This window comes from Ovis canadensis, chromosome 11 (genome assembly GCF_042477335.2).
Source record: "Ovis canadensis isolate MfBH-ARS-UI-01 breed Bighorn chromosome 11, ARS-UI_OviCan_v2, whole genome shotgun sequence".
In the NCBI taxonomy this organism is placed as follows: domain Eukaryota; kingdom Metazoa; phylum Chordata; class Mammalia; order Artiodactyla; family Bovidae; genus Ovis; species Ovis canadensis.
This window is the reverse complement of record NC_091255.1, coordinates 31,778,982-31,806,123: the sequence shown is the minus strand read 5'-3', so window position 1 is coordinate 31,806,123 and position 27,142 is coordinate 31,778,982. Positions and strand designations below refer to the sequence as shown.

Here is a 27,142-nt window from a genome sequence, read left to right as displayed (position 1 = left end):
TTTCCAGATAAATCTCAGGGAAGGTGATGTGTGGGAGACCCTGTCGCTTAGCGCTTTAAGTCTCTGGGAAGAGGCCACGTTTCGAGTGTTCTTTCGGTGGGTCAGAGTTTCTCCTGACTGTGAAGCCTGCGCCCCTGTGCTGAGTGCTTCGTCACTCCAGGAGAGGAACAGGTGGCGGTGCCCGCAAGTCTTCTCTGCATTTTAATGCGTTCTGAGCTGGAGGTTTTCTGGAGAACTACCCTTTGAGGTGCTTGTTTTAGACTCCAGTTGCCCCAGTTGTTGTGTTTCCCTTTCGCTTTCTGTCATAACCTTGTAAGTTTATCTCTTAATGCTCTAGAAGGTTTCCTTAGTGGGAGAAGCTGAAAGGCTTCGTCCTGTTCGGAGGGACACTGTTGAACGTGTTGGTGAACTAGAAACTGTGCCTTTTACATACTCACGTATCATCAACCTGGGCAAGAGTGACGAGGATGGCCGTAGTCTTGAAATGACTTGGAAAACTTGGAGCGGTGCCAGTAGAGGCCTGTCTGCTAGCAGAAATACGCGTAAAGTAATCCACTCAGCAAAGGAAGCTAGGCAGCTCAGTGGCAGCACCCCCCCCCCACCCTGCCCCCACGTCAGCTCTACTCTGGTGGGAGTTTTTGCTCAACACTGTTGTAACCCTAGTGCCTGGCATGTAGTTGGTGCTCAGTAAATAGTTATTGTAGGAATAAGTGAATCATTACAAGAAATGGGTAGATTGCAAAAGACTGGAGAGAAGGAATCTTGAATTCTGTTGGGTCATCATAGACCCAGGCCAGTCACTAGTGAATAATGTGAAGCTGCAGTTTCAGGGTGGGTAAGATGATATTATTTCATACAATAGCACATCATAATGGAAAAAAACTATTGTACTACACTTGAAATAGGTGCTGTGATTCTTCATCTCTTTATTCTTTAAAAATTCTCGTTAAAAAAAAAATCTGTCCTTTACTGCCTTTGTTGTCAGTATCTTCTCTCCATTTTTCCTCTTGCTCTGTTTGCCCTTTGAATGTTTATGCACCATGTTTGCTCTAAGGCAGGATTTCTCAACCTCTGTACTACTAATATTTTGAACCTTATAATTCTTAATTGTAGGGGCTGTCCTGTGTTTAGCAGCATCCCAAGCTTCTACCCACTACAGGCCAGTAGCATCCTTTCCGCTCAACCCCAGGTGTGACGATTAAAATGTCTCCAGACATTGCCAAATGTTCCCTGTGGTGCAGAATTGCTCCTGATTGAGAACCACTGCCACAGGCATTTCTCAGCTCTGTTAGAAACTTCTGGGACTAAAAAAGTTAAAAATCTTGGTCTAGAATATAGGAATGTTTAGGATATATATATATATAATATACATATTATATATGTATATAAACTCAGATTATGCATTAGTTAAAACCCTATTTTTCTCCCTTTTAAATTTCTCATGTTTAGATATATTTTGGAGGAAGTTTGGAAAAGAGTCTCAATGATAAAAAAGCTAGAAATGATTTCTGAGAAGATAAATGGATCTTTAAAAAATAAGATAACCAAAGGTTTACTTAGAGACAGCTGTTGGGGGTACCCTAACTGTGTTTAACTGTTAGAGTCATAAGCAAATAGTTTTGATTTCTTTGGGATGACAGCAAGAGAAAAATAGGCTTATGTTGCAGCTGGAGAGGTTTGGGTTATATGTAAGAAAATTTCACAGAGGGAAGGTGTTCAGGAGTTTTCTTCTCTGTTGAAAAATGAGCAGATTATCTCATTTGTCAGAGGTGGTTTCCTGTGGTCCAGATTATTTTTCAAGATCTCTTCCATTCCTGCATATAACCAACTCTGTTGGCAAAAAGATAAGGCCGGTCTGGTTCCACCTTCATGAACACTGAGTTGTAGTAGTGTTCACATGAGGAAAATGCATGTAAATTCTAGGCACTTCAGCCCCTCGGTGAGTATTCCTCTTGTGCTCTCTTGGAGGTGAAAAGAGAATTGAGCCCCATGTTTATTCTGGAAGGCAGAGAAACAGCAATAATTTTTCTATTGGAAAGAAAAAAAGCCCCAAACTATAGAAGTCTGTAAGACCAGAAAAGCAATGAGCCCAAGCCACACACAGCAACGTGGACTGCTGCCTAATTACCAAGAAGATGTGAAATGTGGGAGGCGTTGAAAACGAATTAAGAGTGAGGAGATTGTAATGGGGAGCAGCTGAAGACACAGCCACCGTCCCGCCTGCCTGCTGAGAAAAGCCCCGGCAGCGTGGCCCTCCCAGCCTTCGTCTTCTCTGGGCCTGTGCTCCCTGCTGCATCCGTGTGTAGTTGAGGGCCTACTGTGTGCCACACCAGTCTCCTTTCTCTCAGCAGCCGGCAAAAAAAGAAATTCCAAGTGTTTGATGGAATCAGGTGCCAAAAAGAGTTTGTTTTTCTCTGCTGACTAGTTCTAAGACCTCGAGAGGGAACGAGTCAGAGTGTCTGTGGGCTCTGGTTTCCTTATCAGTAGTTTAAACAGATGCACTCCAAGCTCTGTTACAGTCCTTATGTCCTATAGCCCTGTGATTTTTGTTTCTCGTGGCTACCCTGTCACACGGCCGAGTTGTTTGGTTTGATTTTGCTATTGGTTTGCTCCTATCTTGTACAGTTTTTAAAAATCAAGATGGTAAGAAAAATTAGGGAGCCTGATTCTTTTCCACAGAGAATATCGTCAGGCCAGCTGTGTTCCCCAGTATCTGAGAGATTGGGTCCTGCCCCGTTAGTCATTGCCTGAGTCACTCCCGGGTCTGGTCCCAGCACTGTCTGAGAGTTTGGTTTCTTGAAACTGCCATTCACAGGAGACGAGGTGTCTCTCGAGATCCCTTCAGAAAGCGATCACTTCAGCCAGTGAAATGCACATCCTACAAGTGATCATACAGTTTTAAAAGACAGGGCCAGAGTCCTCCCAGGCTCAGGGAACGGAACCAGGCGGGAGTGCTGTGTGGCTCCTTGCAGACACTGGGTCTCCCAGGGAGAAGCACAGTGGACCTGCACTTGGACTCCTCCGAGGGGGTCAGCAAGCCGGCCATCTGTAGACTTCTGACTTGTGACGAAGAGAATACTTTAGCTTCCCATTGTAGCCTAGGTTGAAGTTGCCACTTTAGTTTTTTACGTGCTTGCCGAGTCATGCTCTTTGCACACTTTCAAGATCTCTTGGAATTCAAAGACTCATGTGTTTATTTTGGACTTCGAATTGTTAAAAATATTATGTTTGTGTCTTGATTTACTTTTTAAAACTAGAAATGTATTATATACAAAAGCCAGAAGTGTCCATCGTAGGGGAAATCTTTTTACTGTATACAGTGCTCATTGTAAAATATTTAGAAAACCCAGCAAAAAGAAGAAATAAAAAATTATCCCTGTTCTCACTGTCCAGAGATAACTATCCACCGTTAACACTTGATATATATTTTTATCTTTCTTCCATACATCACACACGTATATTCTCTTATTTATTTTTTATAAATATCTATAAAAGGGATCACATTAAACTACTTTAAAACTATCTTCAGTTAATATATATTAAACTTAAAAAAAATCTAATACAGCTTCTAAAAAATAGAATTCAGTTGTATGGATATGCCATCTTAATAATCTGTTGTTGTTGGATGTTTTAGGCTGCTTCCAGTTTTTCACTGTTATAAATTGCCGTCTTTTTATGCTTTCTCGCCTCTTTCTCTGTTGCTGCTACTGCTGCTGCTTCTTGTGTAAAACTTTAACAATTATTACTTAAGTAATATATAAAAATCTCCTTGTAAAAGTATAGTATGCTTTTCTAAAATTTCTTTCAACTCTTTCCCAACCTCTGTGCCCTCCAAAGAGATAATGCTAGACATCAGGTTATGTATTCTTTAGACCTTTTTATTGCATTTGCATAATTACTTATGTAGCCATAAAAACCATCATTTTATTTTGTGGGTTTTTTCCCCTAAACAAATTATATTCTGTCATCCCAGTTTTAGTATAATTTTCATTCTGCAATATGGGGTGGAGCAAAGAGAAAGAAATAAAACTACTTACAGGTAATTGGAGACCAAAACCAGAGAGCATTTTGGTTATGAAATTGGGCACGAGAAACGCCGTTATTGAGCTCTGAGGAAGAATCTTTTATCTGCATGTCCTTCAGTTGTTGCCTCACAAAGCTGATGTTGTCTGAGAACTCCATCTTCCCTTGTATCTCAGAATTTGAGTTACTCTAACTCATACCCTTATGCATTTGATTTCTTTTTCTTTTGTTTTAATCATTGTGAACTAGTTGAAAGGTGAACAGCAAATTTTTTTTTTTTAACTTAAAAAAGACGATGTGGACATTTGGCCTGGCGCTCGTTTGAGGCTTCAGTCTGACCTAGGGAGTGATAATGGCTGTGTTTCAATTCCCATCCCGGGAGTCTTCCTCAGACACAGCCTCGAAGCAGGACCGTCCCACGTGACACTTCTGTCACGTCGTTCTGTGCTGGCTCTCCACCGCCTTTCAACACGGAGACACATGGCTCCAAATCTCGCCCAGTGTGGCTGCTTTTCAAGCAGAGTGAACTCTGCAGTTCTCGTAATGAGAAGTGCTAGCCCCCCTCCCCACCTCCGACCAGAAAGAGTGCTGCATAGTGTCAGGGTTTAAAATGAAACCTTTGTTACAGCCCAGGGGGAAAAATGGATCCAGTCCAGCCCCAAACATATCACTCTCTGCCATTCCAAACCGACCAAGAGTTTCAGTGGTTCTGAAACTTTTTAGAGGTGGGAGAAAATCAGTGTGTTTTGGTTGTTTTGTTGTTGTTGGGTGGTGGTGGCAGGAGTGTGGGGTAGGGTGGCACTTGAAATGGCATGTGGGGGCAAGAAAGCAAATTCCTGGCATGTTTTGTGCCAATGAAAACGAGGACAGCTCAACAGAGAAGGGCACTGGGACATCAACTGTAATTGACCCGTAGCTGTGGCATGACTTCTGGGTCCTGGGGGGTCAGTCGCCGGAGTTGCCTCCAAGGGCGAGGAATGAAGCTTGCCAGGCTTTCAGAAGGCTGTGGCGTTTCTTCCCTGGGGAGGGTGCTTACTACACACCGGAGAAAGGGTCGAGGTTCAGGTGAAAGCAGAAGCACCTTTCCCTAGGACTCGAGACTGTGCTGTGTCCTTCGAGGAGGATTCCCTTCCCTGTGGCTTTCCAGAAACTATTTATTAATCCAAGCTGGAGCTCTTCCTCACCCTCCTCTCCCCCCACCCCAATACACACGCAGTGTACCACAAGCAGTTTGTTTGCTTGTGAGGGGGTGTGAGGATGGATGAAAGATGCTCTGGTGACCGTGAATTGTTCAGCATGGCTCTCAGGCCCCTGTGCCTGGTTTTTTTCTCCCGAGCACTGAGTTTTGACTTTGCTCTTTATTTCTGAGGACTTCAGCTGTGGTTTATTCCCGTTGCCAGAGGAGCTCCAGGCGTGCACCACCGTTCTGTGGCCGCGTTTGGCAAGCAGCGGTTTGAATGACCTCTCCTTAGGAGCGCCGGGTCACTGGCTAGATTTCTACCTCCCTACATTACAGGCTCTTCCTGTATTGGGAGTGGCAGTTGGCCAGGGCATTATATTTCCACTGGCCTGAAAACATACAGACCCTGATGAGCAGAGCCCTTGTGAGAGGGAGGAGGACAGCAACCCAGGAAAGGCCGAAACAGACCATTGGGGCCCCCGGTCGAGGGATTCTCCAGGGGATGTTTGGGGTCCTTGCATGGAATGATTCGTGTGCTGACCCCTAAGTTGACAGCAGCTGAACTGCGTCTGAGAGCCCCTCTGGAGTGAAGCTTTGAGTGAAGAATCTTTAGATTCACAAACCTCTTCCTAGAATATGGTTTTCATACTGGAGAGTTTGGGGACTATGCTGGCCTGAGAGCTTAAAGGAAATTTGTTCACTCTTTAGAAAAACTGATGGTTTCAGAGAGAAACTTTGATTTCAGCTTGAATCCACTTATTGCCAGAGGTTAGGAAATAGCATACCAAAGCGTAATAACTCATGGTGATTTATCCAAAGAATTGAGTTGTTTCCATCTCTAAACCCTGAACACGTCTTTCTCTTAAATTTGTTCACAACCTTAGGGTACCCGGAAGGTTTGTGAAGGCAAAGAAACATCCTAGGTGTCAGCTGTCTGCTTTTCTGAGAAAGAAAGAGAGAGAGGGAGGGAAGGAATGAATGAATGAGTGCGTGTGTGTGTGTGTGTGTGTGTGTGCACGCGCTGAGTGCTCTCTGGGATGTGCCTCACTGACGGGCTGCCTGTGCTTGTAGGATGGAGACGTTCCCTGCAGTGGCTGAGAAGGTCCTCAAGGAGTTCCAGGTGTTGCTGCAGCACAGCCCCTCTCCTATTGGAAGTACCCGCATGCTACAGCTTATGACCATCAACATGTTTGCTGTACACAACTCCCAGTTGAAAGGTAAGGAACATCCAGTTTCTTAATCTAGACAGATAAAGATTAATCTGTCTTCTTTCCTGTGCTGCCATACCACTACACAGTCTCACACACACACACACTCATACACACACACACACACACACCCACACACACCCACCCACCCCGCCTTTCAGATCTTTCATGTACTCTCCGAAATCCGTATGACTCTCTAGTGCTTGGGTGGGATGGTTGGAGGGAATCATGGGTATAGAGCTTAATTTGCAAACCCAGAGACGCTGCTGCACATCTGGCTGTGCTGAAGGCAGCAGCAAGGCCTCTTGGAGGCTGCAGACCCAAAGCCTGTCCCAGGGGGGAGGCATGGCTGAAATGTTTCATTGCAGAGACCATACGCTTGGCAGGGATGGGGAATAGCTGTTTCTGGACTAATGTACCCTGTTTGTTCAATATGGAAAAGTCTAGTTCCCTATGGGATATCCCTTGTGGGAGTCTGCCAGGGAGTAAGAACAGAGAATTGATGAGCTTTGGTGACTCAAATCTGGAAGCAAAAAACTCACCAGCCTCAGAGTTTGGCAGATGTAGTGGTATGCATTCTGAGATGCTTTTCTGAACACTGGATATTTTTTTCTTTTTTTGACATGAGGTGGGAGGTAGGGAACGAGAAATGGGAGAGGGGCTAATTGGCAGGATTTGTAAATGTTCTGGTGACCAGGTCACAGTGGAAGGATGTTAACCGGATCCCTTCCCCTCCCTCCACCCCACTGAGGTAAGGATGATGTGGTTTGACTTGATGGAAATCTGTAGCCTGGAGGTTACATTATTTTGTGTGTTTGTTTGCAAAGGAGACTTGGTCCATGCTGCCAAAAAATCATTTCAGAGCCTCAACAGAGAGTGTCTGGTCTCAGGGTTAGAAGGTTGTCACCTGCAGGCCCAAGAAGTGGGGATTGCCCTCCAGAGAGACTCTGCTGCAAAGCAGACCCAGTGTTTCTGGACAGAGTCTCACTGGTTCTTTCAGGGCACCTTTTCTTAGTGGTCTCTGTCACTCTGAAGTTGGTTTATTTCCCTTTCCCATTTGTATTTAGGGTTGTGCTTCAGCCTGCTCCGGTCAGGTGGGGGGGTGTTCTCCCTGGTGAGCAGGCAGCTGCACTTTCCCCTGAAACTTGGCTTCTCCTGGGACTCCGCCAGGCCCTCTGCTGGTTTGCCTGGGTTTTCCATCACATCTGAAGCCTGGAGGGTGTTCTCTCATGCTGCCTGCCACAGCATTTACAGTTCCTTGCAGAAGGTGAAATGCACAGGTTTAGGTGCCATTTTGAACTTCTCTGAATATGTCCGGGAATACCAGTGAGAAAGCACGCAGTACTGAGGGGGCAATGGTGGTTTCCAGGAAGGAGGAAATACGGTCTGTAAAGGGTGGTGAGGCGGTCAGTCCGGAGGGGAGGGAACTTGATCCCTTCCTCATCGCTTGAGGGTCTCGAGGGTCAGGCCACCAGGTGGGGAGCTCGCAGGCTTGGGGGAATGGCGCATCCCGAGTCGGCTTCCTGTTCACTTCCCTGCGTCCCTCTGGCAGCGTCACAGTCAGTGAGCCGCCTGTCACAGAGCGCAGCCTCTGCCAAGGTAGTTTCCCCATCGGGGGACCTGGAGGTGTGAATGTAAAGGCCCCACAGCTCTAGTCTGCGGAGCCTCTGTTGTCAGCAACTTCTGCTCCACGAGAAGGAAGATGTTGGCCTTTTCATAGGCCACCAATGAGTCCTTTCCTTGGAGCTGTTGTAAAGTTAAAAGTTGAGAAAATGTGGGTGAAAGGAAGGTGAGACAGTGAGAACAGAGAAAGAAGGAAGTCGTGCTTTCCCCTTGGAGGCCAGCATGCTTTTCCTTAGACTCTTTACCCTGGTCGCTCCTAACAAGGGCCTGCTTGCCAGGAAGGACACGTCGCAGCCTGTGCGTGAGACCCCGCCACCGGCTCCGGCTTTGTCCTGATGCTCACCTCCACGGGGCAGCTGGGGCCGAGAGCTGAGGTGGTCCAAGGGTGTTTCAGGGAAAAACAGCCCGGCCACAGGATGTAACACTCAGCTAGGACAGAGCGCTCTGTGGACTTGCTGCCAAGTACCCGGTGTGCAGCTGAGGCGGCCGTCCAGACCCCACTGTGTGGGCTGCCACTGGGAGAGGGGTGAGCAGAGCACTCAGCGGGGCTGGCTGGTGGGAAGATGCGCTTTTCCATTTCCCAGCATGTGAGTCATCTTCACTGGGCCCCTGTGCTGTGCTCGCACGGACAGTGGCAAGAAGGGGGTGTTGTGGCTGAGCTGCAGCATCTGTGCCGGGGGTGGAGCGGGAAGGGGGTTGGGGAGAGGGTAAAGATTTAAATCCTTCACTAATCAGCAGCAGTTTGAATCACATTTTTATGAGTAAGGAAGTGATAAATCAGCCCTGGAGTGTTCAGCCCCCGGGTCCCGTCAGCCGGTGCCCTTCTGAAGGCTGCCCTCCAGGCCGGTCGGCTGGCTGTCAGAGCCGCCACCCAGCCGCGGGACCCCGGCTGTCTGCAGCCAGGAAGCGAGGGCCTGCTGCTGCCTGGCCCTCCCAGGTGCTTGGGGTCTGTGGTGATTTGGCAGTCACTGCAAGTTAACAGAACATCTGGGCCATCATTTTTCTTTCCATTCCTTCTTGGACTTGTCCTTCTGGGTGGGTGTTTGCATATGTCAGTTCCTGGACTCTGTGGAGAAGGAGCGTTCCAGCCTGGAGCAGAGGTGATATGTGTCCCCCCACGGCAGTCGAGATTCTCTCCATCTATGCCTGGCCCTTCCCTGGAGATGTGGTGCCTAGGGAGAGCCACAGGGATGGCCTGAAGGAAAAGCATGTCCTTTGCTATTGCCTCTAGTTCGTTTCTGTCTGGGCTCGGTGCTACCCTTGTATAAGTCCTCTTTTCAAAATACCGGAAATGATACTAATAGTGTGATTATTAAAATACTTTCCAAATGTGCTTTCCTTGGGGTCGAGAGACACAGAACTCTTAAAGAGCTTCAGGCACCCCAGAAGGCCCAACGGAGGGAAAACACTTAGGTGGTCAAAGAGGCCTTTCTTAACTTACAGTTTTCCCAGGAGCTCAGGGAGGCAGAGGTCGTGAGATTTGTCCCCCTTCCGATCAAGGAAAGTAAGTTGAGTTTTGCCACACCATTTAACCAGCGAACCTTTCAGGTCTCAGCAGTGATCTTAAAACTCACAAGTTCAAGGCTATTGATACCTTTATCTCCTCCCATCGGGTGGGCCCTCTGCAAGAAGCCTGCTGGAGTGGGACTGCAGAGAGTCCAGAATCCTACTAGTCTACATTGAAGAGGTTGAGGACAGAGGCATTCAAGGGATGTTTGGGTTTCCCTTAGCAGAGGGCCTGGTATTTATCAGGCACTCAGTAAGCATTCACTGAGCACATGGATGAGGAAGTCCATGGTTCCAGGCGGACCATCACTGAACAATGTGTTCCCTTCCTGGCCTGTGTCCAGAATTGCCCTTCGGCGAGTAATGGGTGGTGGCGAGATAGGTGGTTCCCAGGGTGATGTCACCACTGGTCATCGGAGAAGTGGGGCCTTCTCCACGTGCCTCAGCATTTAACACTTCAGTAGCCACCTGATTGGCTGATGTGGTGCTGGAGAGGGAATGGTTGATCTAAACCACAAGCACTCCAAGAATTTTAATTTTTTTTTAAAATTCTGTAATGTAAGGAAATAAAGCTCTCGTTTCTTGAAGAGGAGTAATCGAAGCAGTATTTGTGGTAGGGCACCCCTGGAACCCCACTGCATCTCCCATCTGTGCCCAATTTGCTCCAGTCTGGCCCCCTTGTTTCTTCCCCCCTTTTTCTCTCTCCCTCTCTTTGTCTTTTTAAAAAATATGTTTTTATAATTCCTGGAATCAAAACCATTGCAGGCACACACTGTTTTATTTTACTGTATTATTGGATTATACTTCCTATAAATCATTGGATGTTATTCATTGGCCACCACTAGAATAACTTCCCTTTTCTGTGCCCTGGCCCCTTCTTTTTCCTCCTCTCTTTCCTCCTCTACCAGTTCATAGAGGAGGTCTCCGTGTCAGCCTTGCAGAAAAGCCCTGGTGACAGCAAGAGGGCACCCAAGAGACACTGCTCGTGTGTTTGCCATTGGGGCTCCCTGTTCTTAGGGAACGTTTAGGGGCTGGCATTGAGCTAGGGCTAGGCTGGCCTTCCTTTCGTTATCATTCATGCTCACTTTTATGGTTTGCTAGTAATCCTGAACTGCAGGAGGTGGTGGGAGCGGGTGCCACCTGCCTGCCTCCAGAGGGATAGAGACACCTGTCGACAGGAGACCCACAGAACTGGACCCCAGTGTGTGGGACATTTGAGATGGGAGCCACTCACCTCCAGGCTGTGGTCATGTATGCAGGTTGACCCTAGTTTGTGAAGTTACAGTCACAACCAAAATTTCTTTGTCTTCAGCAAACCACCGCCTTAGAGACCTTTGATAAGGCAGGGTGCTGCCCCGTGCAGTTCACTTCTGTCTGAATCTCTCACCCGAGCAGAATGTATTAAGTGCCTAATCCCCTGCTTGTCAGAACAGCTGTACAGGAATCCACCTCTCGGAAAGGGTAGGCCTGAGTTGAGCTGTGTAAACTGCCCTCTCATCCTGCTTGTCTGTCTCTGCTGATAGAAACTCTTGGGCTCTTTTCTCCCCAAGGACCTTTGTGTAGATTTCTACAGGTAGTCGGCACTGCCTGACCTTCGTTTTCAGGACTGCTTGCTCAGTTGAGGGCAGATAAACAAAGAAACAGCCAGCTTGGCCCCCAAATTATGTGAGAAATGGATTCAGAGGTCAGAAGAGGCAAGGCTTTAGGAGGCAGACCAGGGGAAGGGCGCATCCCTCTGCCATGCCTTCTGTTCCTCCGGGGGAGCTACAGCTATCAACAGGCTGCTTAGCATGGATTTCTTCCCTCAGAGTTCCCTGAAACAGAAGAGCTAAGGAAATGAGTTTGTCGAGGGATCTTCCTATGTTCCCTACTCTGAATTCCAGGGTCCTTGTTTTCAGAATGAATCCGTTATTTTAGGCTGAGGAAGGAGAAGCAGTTGTGAAAATCCACTCATATCAATAAAATTAAGCCTCTTACCAGTTGATGAAATGATTTCTGGTTTTGCCCCAGGGTTACAGTGTGGTTTGGTGTCCGTGGCTGCTCTGTGGGGCGGTGGAGAAGTGCAGTGTCCCGTCACCATCTCATCATTACTATGGGCTAGAGACGTCATCTCTGCTGCCATTTTATAGCTTCTCAATTTGATTTTTTTTTTTTTCCTTCCTGGATGGACTTATTCTGAAAGAGAGACATTACTGGGGGGATGCTGGCAGCAGGACTCTCAGCTGCCTTTTCGGAATTCTCCTTAAACTCTTCCTGGGGAGTAAAATTCTACATGTTACAGGGGGCGTGGGCCAGCTCTCTGCTATTTGTTGAATATTCAGGGAACATGAGTATGTTCTGGGGGTGGGCATTAGGGAGAGTAAGTTGCACTTTGGACCCTAACCAACTAAAAGTCAGCCGTCTGTCTAATTGTCCTCTTAAAAATAATCTGTTATCTCTGGATGATTCTTAGGTTGTTTTTTTTTTTTTTAAATAAACCCTTTGATATTCTACAGCTTTAATGATTTTCTAGGTTTGCCCTTTTTTTTTTTTTGCTGGGGCTTTATAGGGTTTCATGTATCTGTGAGTCGATTTCAGCAGTTTGAGAAAATTCTTAGCATTCTTTTTTTACATACTGCATCTGCCCATGCTTTCTCTTCTCCTTCTGTCTTAATGTCTCTCAAAACTTCTCTTTCATTTTTGACTCTCTCTTTTTTTTTTTTTGGCGCTGCATTCCTCGTAATTTCCTTAACTCTGTCCCTGAACCTTTTCTTAGCTATATCTAATCTGCTAAACATGCTCTGCTGAGATTTTATTTCAATTATATATTTTTATTTCCAGACTTTTTTCCCCCCTAAATCTGGTCTTTTCCTGTTAGTTTCTTATTTCCTGAACATATTTGTGAGCTTGTCTTCTATTTATTTTTTAATATATTAAACGTGGTTATTTTAGGGACTCTGATCAAGGGGTCGTTTTAGGTGAGGTTCTTCTAGTCTCTTATTTCTGCTGGCTGTTGTACGTGTGCCTTGTTTCCTGTGTAATTAAAAAAATTTTTTTCTTCCCCCTGTAATCTGCTAATTTTCTGTGGGAATTCATTAGTGGGAATTCTTGGAGACCTGGGATGAAAATGGGGAAAGGGTTTGAGTTTGCTTTTGTCCACAGTCTGGTGTGAAGAGTCTAAAATAATCCTTTTAGGTCAAATGCCTGCTTCGGGGTTTTCCAGCCATTCAGGTAATGCGGATGCAGGCTGCACACCCCTGTGAGCGCTAGTGCACAGTCTGTACTTTCCGTGCACTGTTTTTTTTTTTGTCTTCTAGTCAGCCTCAGGGTTTGATATAGTCAGTTTTTTAGCTAGTTGTCTTATCACGAGGCTGAGGATGGCTTCTGATTGACCTTTGTACTTGGGTGTAGCTCTGTGGGACTTCAGCTTTATGGCAGGGATCTTGGGCATCCTCTTATGTTGGCTGTACCCACGAAGCCTCAGAAACCCAGAGCTCAGGTTTAGCAGGTAGCAGAGGTTCTTAGGGTAAAGCGTGACCCTATCCCATGCTTAACAGCTCTAGTTTTGTCTTTACTCAGTCCCTGGCCAGAGGATTCCTTTTTAATTTTTTAACTCAACGCTGCTTTCTAGAAGGATTTTTAAAATGCTCTTTCCAGGATAATTACTTGTTTCACTGGGAGAGTAGACCTAGGTTCCTAGTCTGCCTGCCGTGTTACTAGAGGAAATGCTGTTATTCCTTTTTTCTTTGAAACATCAGACTTGAGCATTTTTTCCTAACCTCTGCCTGTGAGCATTGTGACAGGGGCACCTGTATGTCTGGTGGCGAGAGCATGGTAGGCTGGGCTTCCAAAGAGCACTCCTCTTCCAGCTCCTGCAGCCTAGTTTTATGGCAGATGGTATATGGGCTCAGATTTTTTGATTTTTCCAAGAGATGGTCAAGGTATATACTACTCAGAGGACTAATTGACAGGTGGGGAAGAAAGGTAATGGAAGGCAGGGAGAGAGGCCTGTCGCTGAACTGATACAAGCCATTTATTGCTGAAAGGGTGTAAGCTAGGGATCTGGACAAGAGTGCTCTCTAGTTTCAGCCACATCACACTCCAGAGCTGGTAAACTCTGTTGGCCCATAAAATCCTTTCCATTAGTCAGGGTGCTCTGTGCTTTTGTTCTTAACTACTGCCGTCCTTAGAGCTGTTTGGTTGGCTTGTATGTCCCAGTTTCCTTTTTAGAAGGCAGATTGTCATATGGTTAGGAATTTATTTACTGTAATTGGAGTTTTCTGGCTTCTCGAGTCCCCTCTTCAGATATCAGACTCCCATCTCGAAGCTTAGTTCAGAAACTGCCCATGTGATCCCTTGCCCCAAGTGCCAACAACAGATGCAGCGATTGACACGCTGCAGGGAGTTTCCAACTGCTGGGCAGGTTTCTGAAATCCAGACACGTGCTGTTCACACGTTGGCTTCTGAAGCAAGGATCAGCGGTTGGAAGAGGGGAGGGGCTGGCAGGCCTGGAGGGAGAAAGATCTTATAATGCCTGCCCAGGGCTTAAGGCTGTGTCAGCTTTCTTCATCCCTCCTCCAGCTGGCGTTGGCAGGACAGAGTAAATCACTGTGGAGTGGTTATGAGCCCAGCTCACCAGGGGCTTCTCTGAGGCACACCTGTGACGTCATCCCGTTATCACTGCTTGTTCTGCACAACCTCTTCCCACCTCTCCCCTGAGAGAGGGTGATGCCCGGAACTCGTGTCAGGGCAGCGAACAGAGAGAAATGTTTGGTAATCATTATTTCGAGATGCCTGCTAAGGACACAGTTGTAGGCTGTTGACACACTCTTCAAGATTCCACACTGAAAGCAAAAATCCTCTTGCAAACATGCCCTGGATACCCTTTGTGAATCAAACTTGTTTTTAAACACGAAGAGAAAGATGATCCAGAAAGACTTGAAACTCCTAACTGTGGTCTCTATTGTTCCCATTTCCCCTTTTTACACACAGATACACACACACATGTAGTCTGCTCTCCAGAAAGACTTGAAACTCCTAACACGCACTCACACACACACACAGGCTGCTCTCCACAAGCCTCTGCTGGCTTCCTATTTCTCTCAGAGCAAAAGCCGTGAAAGTCTTCACAAGGCCTTCCGGTGTGGACTCTCCCTCCTCCCCACTCCCCTCCTTGCTGTCTCTGGTCTCGTTCAGACCACACCCTGACTTGCTTACTTTGTTTTAGTTACTCTGGCCTTCTTGCAGGTCCTCTGATGAGCCAGGGGCTTCTCCCCGCTTTGGGCCTTTGCATTAGCAGTTTCCTCTACGTGGAAGTGCTCTTTCTCCAGCCATCTGCATGGCCTATATCTCATCTCCCATGAGTCTGTTCAAATCTTAGCTCCACGTGACTTAACTCGGACCATTCGGTGGAGACTGCTGCACTCCCACCTTGTTCGCCTATCGCCCCCATCCTTTCATAACACTTGTTCTTTAAACACTAGATAACTTGTGTTTTTTTTTTTTTTTCATTTTTTCCCACATTTTTCAAAAGAATTTATTAAGAAACAGAAAAAAGGATATAAAGTACACACAATCAAAGAAATGAAAGAGTTTACAACATGGATTCTTCAGGCCGGTGGCAACTAAGAAATATTTGCTGGGCCAACACCAAGGGTACGGAGGCCCCAACTCCATTTTCGATCCCATTTCTCTTGGCTGCTAACCCAACCAGCTCAAACTTCTTCCGAAGAGAAGTCAGATTGCCTTCCAAAATCTCCCTGAACTGCTTCCCAGCTGCCTTTACAGCCCTTCTCTGCCTGGTCCCTGATTCCTCACCTAGGCTTCAGGTGAGGTCAGCCAGACCCTGCTGAGCCTTCTCCACTCCTCCAGTCACTCTGTGGTTCCTCAATCTGTTTTTGTTCCCATCCGGATTCATTTAATTAAAGTACATTCATGAGCCAGTTGGGCTGGCTTGTTCTGCTGCCTTTGGTCAAGTTACCTGTTTTTCTAAGCCTACATCTGAACTTGACCTTTCTCTTGTTGGGAATGACTTCTTGAGCAGTGTCTCTGGCAGCTCCCTCCCCCAGTTAGTCCAAGGCTACTTTCTCCCCCAGACAGAACTCTGCACCCCCGTCCAACCCCCCACTTAACTTCCAGGTGGCTCTGCTTCTCAGCTAACCCACCTGGGTGGTGGTTTAGTCACTAAGTTGTGTCTGACTCTTGAGACCCCATGGACTATAGCCCGCCAGGCTCCTCTGTCCATGGGATTCTCCAGGCAAAAATACTGGAGTGGGTTGCCATCGCCTTCTCCAACTTGTGTGTTTCTTTGTTTTCCCTCACGACTCCTCTGGAGAAGGTGATGGCACCCCACTCCAGTACTCTTGACTAGAAAATCCCATGGATTGGGAGGGGGGTTCATGTTTGGGAATGCATGTAAGAATTAAAGATTTTAAAATGTAAAAAATAAAAAACTAAAAAAAAAAAAAAAGAAAATCCCATGGATGGAGGAGCCTGGTGGGCTGCAGTCCATGGGGTAGCTAGGAGTCAGACACGACTGAGCGACTTCACTTTCACTTTTCACTTTCATGCATTGGAGAAGGAAATGGCAACCCACTGCAGTGTTCTTGCCTGGAGAATCCCAGGGACGGGGGAGCCTGGTGGGCTGCCGTCTGTGGGGTCACAGAGTCGGACACGACTGAAGTGCCTTAGCCACACAACTTTTCTTCGAGACTGTAAGTTCCCAGCAGTTGCGGATCCCTGACCTGTTTGCGCACTGGTGTATTTATTGTGAGCACCCAGGGCAGTGCCTCGCGTGCTGTAAGTTCCCAATAAGCAGCTTTTGCGCTGCGCTGAGTCGCTCAGCCGTGTCCGACTCTTTGCGACCCCATGGACTGTGGCCTGCCAGGCTTCTCTGTCCATGGGGATTCTCCAGGCAAGAATACTGGAGTGGGTTGCCATTCCCACTTCCTGGGGATCTTCCCAACCCAGGGATCAAACCCAGGTCTCTCGCATTGTAGGCGGATTGTTTACCGTCTGAGTCCCCAGGGAAGCCCAAGTAAGTTTTGAGTTGAGTTCACATCAAGAATAAAGTTGGTCAGCAAGTCAGTCTAGACACTGAAAGTTGAGTGGCAAGGCCACGGGGCATCTGCTGTTTGGGCCATTGCTTATAATCATGTTTTTTCTTGTTTTTTGTTAAGGTGCCACTTCTGCATATGTCATTTCCAAGTGCCTGTTTTATATCCTGACATTAAATTAAAACACATTAAATGCGTCTTGATGTTTACTGTTAATACTGGACTCAGTGTCTTCACGGCTCTGGAAGCGAAGTTTCTTTGAATACAACATGAGTTCTGTCCCCTTTTGTCTCCTAATTCTTTCATCATAAATTCTCTGTCCTTTCTTCCTGCCCATAAATATTCTTTTATTTTTCCTTGTCTACTCATTTACCATATTTTTTTTTACTCTCACCTTACTGGAGCAACTGTGTCCTGTTTTGTGTAAGCTAAATAATTTTTTAAAATAAGTTTTCACCTTTTGGGTTTTGTTGAGTACTGAAAAAAAAAAAAAGAAAAAAGGTGGAAACCACCTATAAACCGGCTTCCCAGCAATGACATTCCTTCCTATTTGTATGTGTGAATATTCAAGTTTTACAGTTGAAAGTATACTGAGTGTAAAGTGTTTGATTCTGTTTTCACTTGTTTTATAAGTATTCAGTTATGAAATTCTTTGTAAATATATTTAATGGCTGAATAATATTCTCATGTAGATGTGTTAACATTAATGTAATCGTTACCCTGTTTTCACACATTTCCCCCACTTTTCTCAGATTATAAATAATGCTTTAAGTAACATCCTTTAATAAATAGGAAACATGCTTTCCCTATTATTTAATTGGACTGTATTTTTAGAAACTAACTGTTAGGTTTAAAAGGTTTGAAGCCTTTTAACGCTTTTGATACATGGTGTGTTGGATTACTTTCTTAAGAAGCTGTGCCAGTTTACAGTCTTAGCAGCAGTGTTTGAGAACGCCCAGTGACCACCTCTTGCTAGCACTGAGTATTGTTAATGTTTTATAGTCCTTAGCACAATGTCGGCATTCATAAAGTTGTTGAATAAATGATAGAAGAAAACCTATCTCTGTTTTTTTTCAATAGACTTTATTTTTTAGAGAAGTTTTCGATTCATAGCAAAAATGGAGTGGAAATACAGAGAGTGCCGTACTATCTCCTGCCCTAAATGCGCACAGCTTCCCTTGCTATCAACATGCAGAATGAGTGGGTCATTTGTTAAAGTTGATGAACCTGATCGTCATTATTACCTAATGTCCATTGTTCACCGTGGAGTTCTCTCTTGGTGGTGGTCTGTGGGTTTAGACCGGTGTAGAATGGTGTGTATCCACCATTGTGGTATCATATTGCCCTGAACGTTTGTGCTCTGCCTGTCCATCCTTCCCACCCTCCCTTCTCCTAACCCCTGGCAACCTCTGATATTTTTACTGTCTCCATAGTTTTGCTTTTCCAGAATGTCATAGAATTAGAGTCATATAGTAGGTAGCTGTTTCCGATTGGCTTCTTTCACTTAGTCATGGCTTGACAGCTCTTTTTTTTTTTTTTTTTAAGCACTGAGTAGTATTCCATTATTTGAGTAGACCACAGTTGATTTATCCATTAACCTACTGAAGAATATCTTGGTTGCTTCTAAATTTTGGCAATTATGTATAAGGCTGCTATAAACATCTGAGTGCAGGTTTTTGTGGGGACTTAAGTTTTCAACTCATTTGAGTAAATACCAAGGAGTGTGATTGCTGGGTCATATGGTAAGACTGTGTTTAGTTTTGTAGGAAACTGCCAAACCGTCTTCCAGCCTATCCTGTTTTCAATTGCATTTCTTTGATTATTGGTGAGAGTGGACATTTTTTCCTGTGTTTTATTAACCATATATAGTTCTGTGTGGTCCTGTTCTCTGCAAATTTTTTCGTTCCTCCCTAATATTTTTCCTACCAGTTTATTTGAGCTTTATAGATAGTTAATATAGCAAGTCCTTTCTGTGCTCATTGGTGATTTTCTTACTTGTATTTGATTCTTATATTTGTTTTTCTTAATGTACAAAAGTTGTTAAAAATTTTTATAGTTAAAAATGTCATCCTTTATGATTTGCTTCATTGCTCTTAAAGCTTAAAAAGAAGACGTTTTTAGGCAGCTCTGCAAATGTATTTTCATTTCCATCAGCTGGAGGGAATTTTAGCCCCGTTTGTAATTTCATTCAGTTGGTAAGAGATGGGAGGAACCCTACGCGCTTAATGGAATAACACCTGAGAGTTGTGACAGTAGATCTTCTGCATCAGATGGAAAAGTTCCGGACCAGCATAGCAGCCCATTTTTACACATTTCGCAGAGTGAGGTAGAGATGGAGTCACCAGGGGCTGCACTGTCAGGAGTCAGACCTTTCCCCTCCTCTCCCCTCACCTCACCTCAGGTGACTGCTTGCCAGCTGGGAAGAGCTCAGGCCTCGAAAGTTAACTCGGGTGTGTAGGCGAGTGGTTGTGTGGTCTTGCCATTTCAAGGAGGAAAGAGTGCTGTTGCCTTTTGTGGCTGTCCTGCTTTTCACTAAGGAATGAATTGTCAGTGTGTAACAGAATGTTAATAAGGAGGTACCATCTTTATTTGGTAGCAAAATCTCCGGGAGTAAACAAGTCTATGGAGCAGAATTGCAAGAAATTAAGGCTGTGCCAGTGGGGGCGCAGAAGCCACCAGCACATGGAACTAGACGCAGCCAGAGACGTTTGGATACAATGTTTCCCATAATCTCTGATAGCCCTTTCCATTGGTTAGTCTTGGCTTTGGAAGCACTGTGGGCTTCCCAGGTGGCACTAGTGGTAAAGAACCCGCCTGCCAAGGCAGGAGATGTAAGAGACACGGGTTCGATCCTTGGGTAGGGAAGATTCCCATGGAGGAGGGCATGGCAGTCCACTCCAGTATTCTTGTCTGGGAAACCCTATGGACAGAGGAGCCTGGCAGACTGCAGTCTATAGGGTACCACAGAGTCTGACACGACTGAAGCAACTTAGCACACACTCACGTGAAAGGGCAGCATCTCTGTGAAATCAGTGCACCTGACTGACTTGGGCCCAAGGATGTGCAGAAGGAGGATAGAGGAGAATGAAATACCTTTGAAATTTCTTTGCTTTAAGGAACTCAGGGAGAGTTACAGGGCTGGGACAGATGTGTGTGCTGCCAAGTCAGGGGAGTCAGATCATCACATTTCTGTTTCCTGGGCGAGTGACTCCTAGGGGTGGGGTCAGCTGCCAAAAATGTGATCTCTCCTTCCTCTGAAGGCTGTGTGGTTATGAACTTTGCAGTTGATCACATTTTTGTAAAATAATACATGTTATATACACATTTCAGCAGAAAAAACTGATGGATATACATCAAAACTTACTCATGATTCCCTGGGATAGATTAAAGGTGTCTTCAATTTTCTTTTTCTTTGGGTTCTTATAGTTTTCTATAGTGATTACAGTATTTTTGTATTAAACTTATTTTTAGAAATTATAGTGACAAAAAAATTGAAGTTAGGTAAAATTAGGTTCTAGCTCTGATTGTGTTATATGCTGTATCATGCAAATTAGTTAACCGCTTCCAAATCTGTTTTTATATCTGGTACCTTGAGCATAGAAGACATTTATTAAGTATTTACTGATTTAAACCTTCTCACCATAATTGTTTGCCACTGATTGCCAGTATCTCTCTCCTTCCCTTACAGGAAGATCCTATTTCCTCTCTTTAACTTGAGGTTCAAACAAAGCATCTTTGATTTTGAGGGTTTTGTTTTCTCAAAAACAAAATATTTTGTTTTCTTTTGACGTTGCTGATTCTTCTCTCTTCTTTCATTCCAGAAGAATCAATAACCTAACAGACCAACTAGAGGGTAATTCAGCTGTTCTAAAAAATGCAGTTATTTTAGCTTCATGAAATACGTAGATCCCTCAACTAGAGTATTTACTCCATGAGAACAAGAGAAGACTGTATATTTTATGAAATCCCTAGCAATATCAAAGCTAACTTCAGAATTAGGTAATAATCATTAATTATCAATTGATTAACTTACCAAGGTTTGGGATTATATAAAATGAGTTTAGGCATGTAAGAAATTAGCAAACTTAAATTTTTTTAAAAAATGGGTATCTTTCTTGCAGCCAAGTAAACATGCATGTTAAAAAACTTACACAGATATATATGTACTCCCCCCTGCCCCCTCTGCCCCCCCGGACCCGAGGCCACCCTGTGCAGCTTGTGGGATCTTAGTTCCCAGACCAAGGATTGAACCTGGGCTCCCTGCAGTGGAATCCTGGAGTCTTGACCACTGGACTGCCAGGGGATTCCCAAAGATGCTTTATGCAGTCTCCATGGTGACAAGCCATCAGTACCTTCACTTTGAGACGGTAATGCTACAGTGGACTGCTTTGAGAAACCAGGAGTAAGATCTTCAACATATTTCTCCCCTGTTTTTTCTTTACCCCAAACTATGGGGCCCTCTCCCACTGAAGACAGTAGGAAGCCACATTTGTAAAGACAGTCCCCTTAATTAACTAATGCCCTGTAGCGCATGGCTGATGCTCCTTCCCGCGGGAGGCGGAGCACTTCAGTCAGCCATCACAGTACCTGCTGTCAGTTTCGCCCTTGCTCCGAAGCCCTTAAAGGCAAGGAGCGTCCTGTTGGGAAGTGGTGGAAATGCCTCCACATATGTGTGCTATTTCTTTAAAAGAAAGTTGAGCGGAAGTGATGCTGTGGGGAACATCTGCACTCGGGCCGAGCGGAGAGCGAGATGCGCTGCAGCTGGTGTAAGGCCCTGGCAGGCTGAGGCGCTGCTGTCTGTTGGGGTTTACTTCTGTCTACATTGAAACATGGCTTTGGGAGGGGGTTGGTGGCCCGCTGCCAGCCTCAGTTAGCCTGCCCTTCTCTTTCCTCTTTCCTCCTCACTCCCCCCACCCCAGCTCCCCTCCCTCATGCTTTAAAGTCACATTTCCAGGCCAGACGTAGAATTAATCTCTGGGCACTTCACATTGCTGGCAGCTGAAAGCAGGATGTGGGATCTTTTTTTTCTCTCTCTTTCTCTCTCTCTGCGTCTTGGCTGACTTTTTTACCTCTCGAAGAATTTGGAAGGCCGTGAGACCCCCCCCCCCCCGCCCTCCAAGTACTGTGGAGTTTTTCAGCACGCTGATCACCCTGCTGTGGCTTCACCCTAATAGACTTCATATGTTGATGCAGTTGACATCAGTATCAAACTATTTTACATGTGATCTGGTGTATTTCCTGAGGAAATCTGCAAGATATTTATTAAGAACTAATAAAATAAACCTCTCCATGAGTTTTTAGGTAGTTTTCAATTTTTCATGTCTCTCTCGTTTCCTCTTATCAATGAGTTGCTATTTTCTCTCTCTACTCTGACCATCGCAAAAAGGAAACAAAAATAAATGTTTTAAACTGTTCCTGAAGGGACAGAGAGAGAATAGTTCTGCCATGATGTATCAGCCGGGGCTGTATTTTTAGTGCAGCATTGTAGAAACTAAAAATATCCTGTTATAGTGGATCCTTTTTATAGGTCTGTGTGTGTGTGTGCGCACGCGCGCGTGTGTGTGTGTATGTGTGTGTTTATAATGTTGTACGCACAAGTGCCTTTGTGCATCGACAGCCGCTCTTCCCATTACAGCTGGACTCCATTAGTCCTCGAAAATTAATGTAATCCCAGTTAAGAAAAAAATTAATTACTCTACCAGAGCTGCATTATATCCAAAGCTAGTGTTAGCTCCCTAGCTGGCAGCTTAGTTTGAGAGGCTCCAGGGGCCCACGGAGCTGTGGCTGTGGTGTCACAGCCCTTGCTGTCGGGTTTTTCCCACTGAGATCATTCCTCAGCCCTTCCTTCATGGTCAGGCATGTGATGTGCTGAGAGTTAGTGCAGCCCCCCGCCTCAGTGAGCTGCCAGCTTTCAGTCTGGTCGTCCCCAAAAGGCATATCCGCCACAGGCTTCACTCACCTGCCATGGCAGGTTTTCTTATCAGGATTCCTTAAAAACGAGGTTCTTTGGCAGCACTTGATTTTTTTTTTTTTTCCTTTCAGTTTTCTCTGGAGGAGAAATACTGTTTATCAGAGTCTCAGAGAGGCACAGGATTTGCCTTCGAGGGCCCTTCGTGGACAATTAAGAATGACAGTCACGTCTTGTTCTTCCTTTCTCTCTAAGCTTGGACTAGTTTGTCTCATACACACCTTCTGTTACAAATGAGCGTGTCAGAGTTGACTGCTCGTTTCTAGTCAGACTGCTCCACACCAGCCCTGGACGAGGGGCCGGCTGGCTCAGCGGGTGAGGAACGTTTCCAGCTCTGTAATCAGTGTTCTGGGATGGGGTGCAGGGCACAGCCCAGAAGTCGATGCAGTCGGCCTCGCCTTCACGGTACAGCTCTTGTGCAATTGCCCGCGTTTGTTGTTGTTTTGTGTCTTTTTCTTCTTTGGGGGCCTAGATTGGGGGGTGGGGAGGCAAGGAGAGAGAGAGGGATAGGTGGGAAGGATGGTTGTTTATTTCCTTACTGGTCAGACTCTCCAGGCTCTCTGCTGAGAGTCCGGCCAGGATCCATCTGTCTTGGACTGCAGCTCGCTTTTTCTGCTGAGCTGGGGCGTGGGCAGCACAGGCCTGTGTAACCCGTGACAGGCCTCCCAAAATGCCATGATGGCATGGATCCTCTCGAGGCTGTTCAGAACAACAGCAGGGTTAGTGGCCTTTTGTTTCTTTTTGGGCACAGGCTCAGCCTCTTCTGCGGCCCTCCTATCCCCTCCCTCTGGTGACTCCATATCCTCCCCCGGGCCCCCTCCCCATCCTAGTCTCGCTGACAACTGGTTGAGTCCTTGGCTTCCTGTACTTGATCCCCAGGCAGTATACTTCAGTAAAAGTAGTAATTAGGCCTTTTACAAATTTATTTTATTAGTGAAGAGAGTTAGTAGGTAATGGGCTGTAATTCTAACACAGCCAGTTTGGAGATTAATAAAAATTTTAAAAAGAGCAGTTTTTACCAGAGGCACTGGGCCTGTTATTTCGAGTTCTCAGTTGAGCCGAAATCAGAGCAGCGTGGGACCCGTGGCGGGCTGTGCTGCTGGGAGGGTGCAGGGCCACGTTCCTTGTTGTTACAGTCTGTGCAGTGCCCGTCCTTGAGGGTGTTTTACGCTGGCATTGGAAAAAAGGAAACCTTGTTTTCCAAGAACTCTGCTCTCTCTCAGCTTGATAAGCATTTAAAAATAAAAGCTGCACAATTGAAATTGGCAGTGCATCCTCATTCTTTTGTCTCTCTGTTTATTTTTTTCCCTCATCCCTCAACATGTGTGCTACAGCCCATGGTTATTACACCCTCAAGAATGATGGCCTGGAACTCAGCAGACTTGCACCAAGGTCTGCCCGCCCTCCACTCGCCGTTTGAAGCTGGCTGAGGCATCGGGGCCCAGCACTGAGAGGCTGGGCGGATCAGCCTCCACAGTCCATCTGTGGCACATTCCCTTTTCCCCTGAAGCTGCTGCCTGGAATTTTTAGCTTCTCCAGAATCCTGATTGTCAAGCCCAATCTTTCTTGTTAGTTTTTGCAGTTAACTTAATTGATTTGTTTACCTCTCCATTGGAGGAGCTCAAAAAGTGCTTTGGCACTAATCAGGAGCAGTCCTGGCTTTTAAAATAAGATTCGTCTGAGCTGAAACTATAATACTGACCCAGAGAGAAGAACAACTACTATGGCTTAGGCTAGGGTGACGGTAAGTCCTGGTTTGCCCAGTGATTGCCTGCCCCCTGTTTATGAGTTACTAATAGCACACCCTTTTGCCCTCACAAGTATCCCAGTTTAGGAAATAGATTTTAGCATCACCCTAACTTAGATGAATTAAAAAAAAGACGGGGGGGGGGGAAAACCCACTCTGAACCAAAAAAACAACTCACTACAAACTGTTAATCCTTTGTCTAGAAGTGTAATGGCTTGTAAGGCAGTGCCAAACCCTGCCCTAAGCGTTGCATGCGGATTCCACTGGAGTCATGCACATGTGACCTCAGAAAGAATTGCCATATCTCTGGCTCTGTGAGCAAGGACTGGCCTTCCTGCTTGAGTAGGTCCTGGTCAAGCCAACTTTGAAACACCATGTCACTTGCTTTAGCATTTCTGGTTATCATTGCCTATTTGGTTGAGTCAGAATCTGGAGTTAGCTTTTGGTGGGGTGTGGTTTCAGGTTTGCCGATTTTCCCAGTTGATGCCTGTGAAGGCTTGGTGCCTGATGTAACTGAATAGGGTGTTACTTCAGGTTAGTAGTCCTTGTTTTTGCTTGGCTGGTTGGGCTGAACCTGGTATTACCGTTTCCCAAAGAATATTTTTGGTTTGAAAACTGAAGGTCAGCAGTTCGCAAGCGCCGAACTTGAAGCCAACTCTGTGGTTTGTCTTGTGCCACTGGGCCAGCAGCACTGCAGCCCGGGTCGATTGATCTGCAGCAGTATGAGACCACGAGCAGCAACTGCCAGACAAAACTCCATCTCACCCCACTTCCCCGTCCAACCTGTCTCTCTGCCCAGATCCCCTTTCTTTTTCCTCATATGTCTGTCTCACTCTTGGTTATGTATTTCGCTTTTTTGGGTCTATCTTTTTCCATCTCCCTGTCTCTTTCCATAACAGTTTTTAATAATGCTTTAGTTAGTTCCAGCCTTTTCCCTGAATGGATCCCATTGGAAAATGCATTTGAAAGGAAACAGTTATACACTTCCCTTCCTTTGAAACTCTGTTGGCACCTTTTCCAGTGCAGTAAACCATACAACATGTATTTTCAAAGTTTCCAAACACAGACACACTGGCGTTAAATTTATGAAAAAATATTTTATTCAGCTGTATGGTAACTGTGACTTTCAGAGATGCTGATCAGATTTGAAATTGGTGCTCACTTTCGGAATTCCTGACAGGTTGGAAATCTCTGCAGGAAATAGAGCCACATCGGCTCTTGGGCATCTGTGATGCCTTGGCCTTGGATTGCAGGACTCAGGGCAAGCGGCATAGGTGTGAGAATCCCTCAGCCACACCCAGGGAAGGCCCGTGAGCCATTGAACATTGCGCCTAGTTACGTCGGGCACAGGAGCAGAAATAAAATTGTTTACTCCGGTCTAGGACTGGAGGTCACGTAACACCTGTTTGTGTGGGATGTCATTTGCTTTAGGGTGCCATGGCTAAGAAGAGCTTGTTTATTTGTATTCAAAGCAATGATGATGTCACTGATGTCTGTAAGTGATTACCTCCCTCCTCCCTCCTCATACCTGTGGCCTTCTGTCCCCACCCCTCGAAAAAAGTGTGCTAGAATCAGTCTATTTAAATATCTGTGGATTTGACTGAGGTTTGAATTTGGTCCACAGGGACAGTGAGCCTTCTCAAGGATCCCAGCTGTTAATTCAGAGGATCCCTGGGAATACTCTTGAAAGAAACCTTTCAGAAGAAGGTTTCTTCCAAATTGCTTAAGCAGCTGAACTCTGTCTTGGCTCACTTATGTCCGTGTACTGGACCGTTTCAGCTTTTCTTTGCTTACCAGTCCAACGGTGGATCTGCCTCAGGGCACTCAGGTAGAGTCTGTGCCTGTCGCTGTAGGACAGAAGCTGCCAAAGACAACCCAGCAAAAGCTGAGCACCCTGCAGGCCACGTGTCCCACTCAGCTTGATTAACCAGGGTTTGTTAAGCATTTGTTGTGTCGTGTCTTGTTCTTCTTAGCTCTCCTGGTAGTATTTGCCTTTGTTGACAGGAGACTTTCCTGAAGTGCTTTTGGTGATAATGACTGTATTCTCTGTTCTCCCCTTCTCTCTGCCTATGTCTTGGGTCTTCCCTTTCTTATCCACACATGAAATATCAGCCCTTTTTATTACCTTGGCCTTCCTCTCTTCAGCCTTTCCCCATTGGTATATTGTAAAATCCCATGGTTTTAATTGTCACCTTTCTGTGGTTCGCTCCCAAATCTCTTTCCTGCCCAAAACTTTCCTGAGCTCTAGCCCACATTTCTAACTCCTTGTTAGATGTTTTCACCTGGGTTCTCAAGCTTGCTAAAAATTGATTCATCCTGTTTCTGACATGTTGCAAGTCAGATTTCCCAGGAAGCATACTCCTAAGACGGAGGTTTGCATCCCCAGGAAGTTATTTGGGGAATGCTCTCAGGACCACTACCCGAGGGGGCATGATGGAAGCAGGATGGGGAGCAGAGAGAAGTTGAACTTCACTGCAAACGTAACAGAGGCCTTAGCCAGTCCTGGACGGAACTCTGAAGCTGCTTAAAGGGGCTAACCCTTCAGAGTAGCCCCAGATTAGGCCAGCGGGGCTGAATCGTTACACACCCTCCCTCCATCCACCGGTCGATGAATGTGAGTCATGGCGGGAAGGGGGAGTGACATTGGAGAAGCGCTTTTCTTCAGCTGAGAGCAGATCTGGGAGAGGGATCAGCTGAGATCTGTGGCTGCCAGTACTCCCGCCAGCTGGGAGAGCGAGTGTGTTCGTCCTGGGGGGGATGTGGGCAGTGCACCAGATCAACCCCTGCCCCGGAACTGCTCCTTCGGTGCAGTTGTTGTCTTACTGGTACCAGTGTCCTCCATTTATTCATGCT

At 45.9% G+C, this 27,142-nt stretch overlaps 1 protein-coding gene across 2 annotated transcripts in view; it reads left to right on the top strand.

The window, feature by feature from the left end:
* The window catches only part of SMG6 (SMG6 nonsense mediated mRNA decay factor), a 200,378-nt gene that overhangs the window by 49,222 nt on the left and 124,014 nt on the right, over positions 1–27,142 (top strand). For both annotated transcript variants that reach the window (XM_069603023.1, XM_069603024.1), the window contains exon 10: positions 6,275–6,420. In XM_069603023.1, the coding sequence (XP_069459124.1) occupies positions 6,275–6,420 (146 nt within the window). The remainder of the gene's footprint in view (positions 1–6,274; positions 6,421–27,142) is intronic.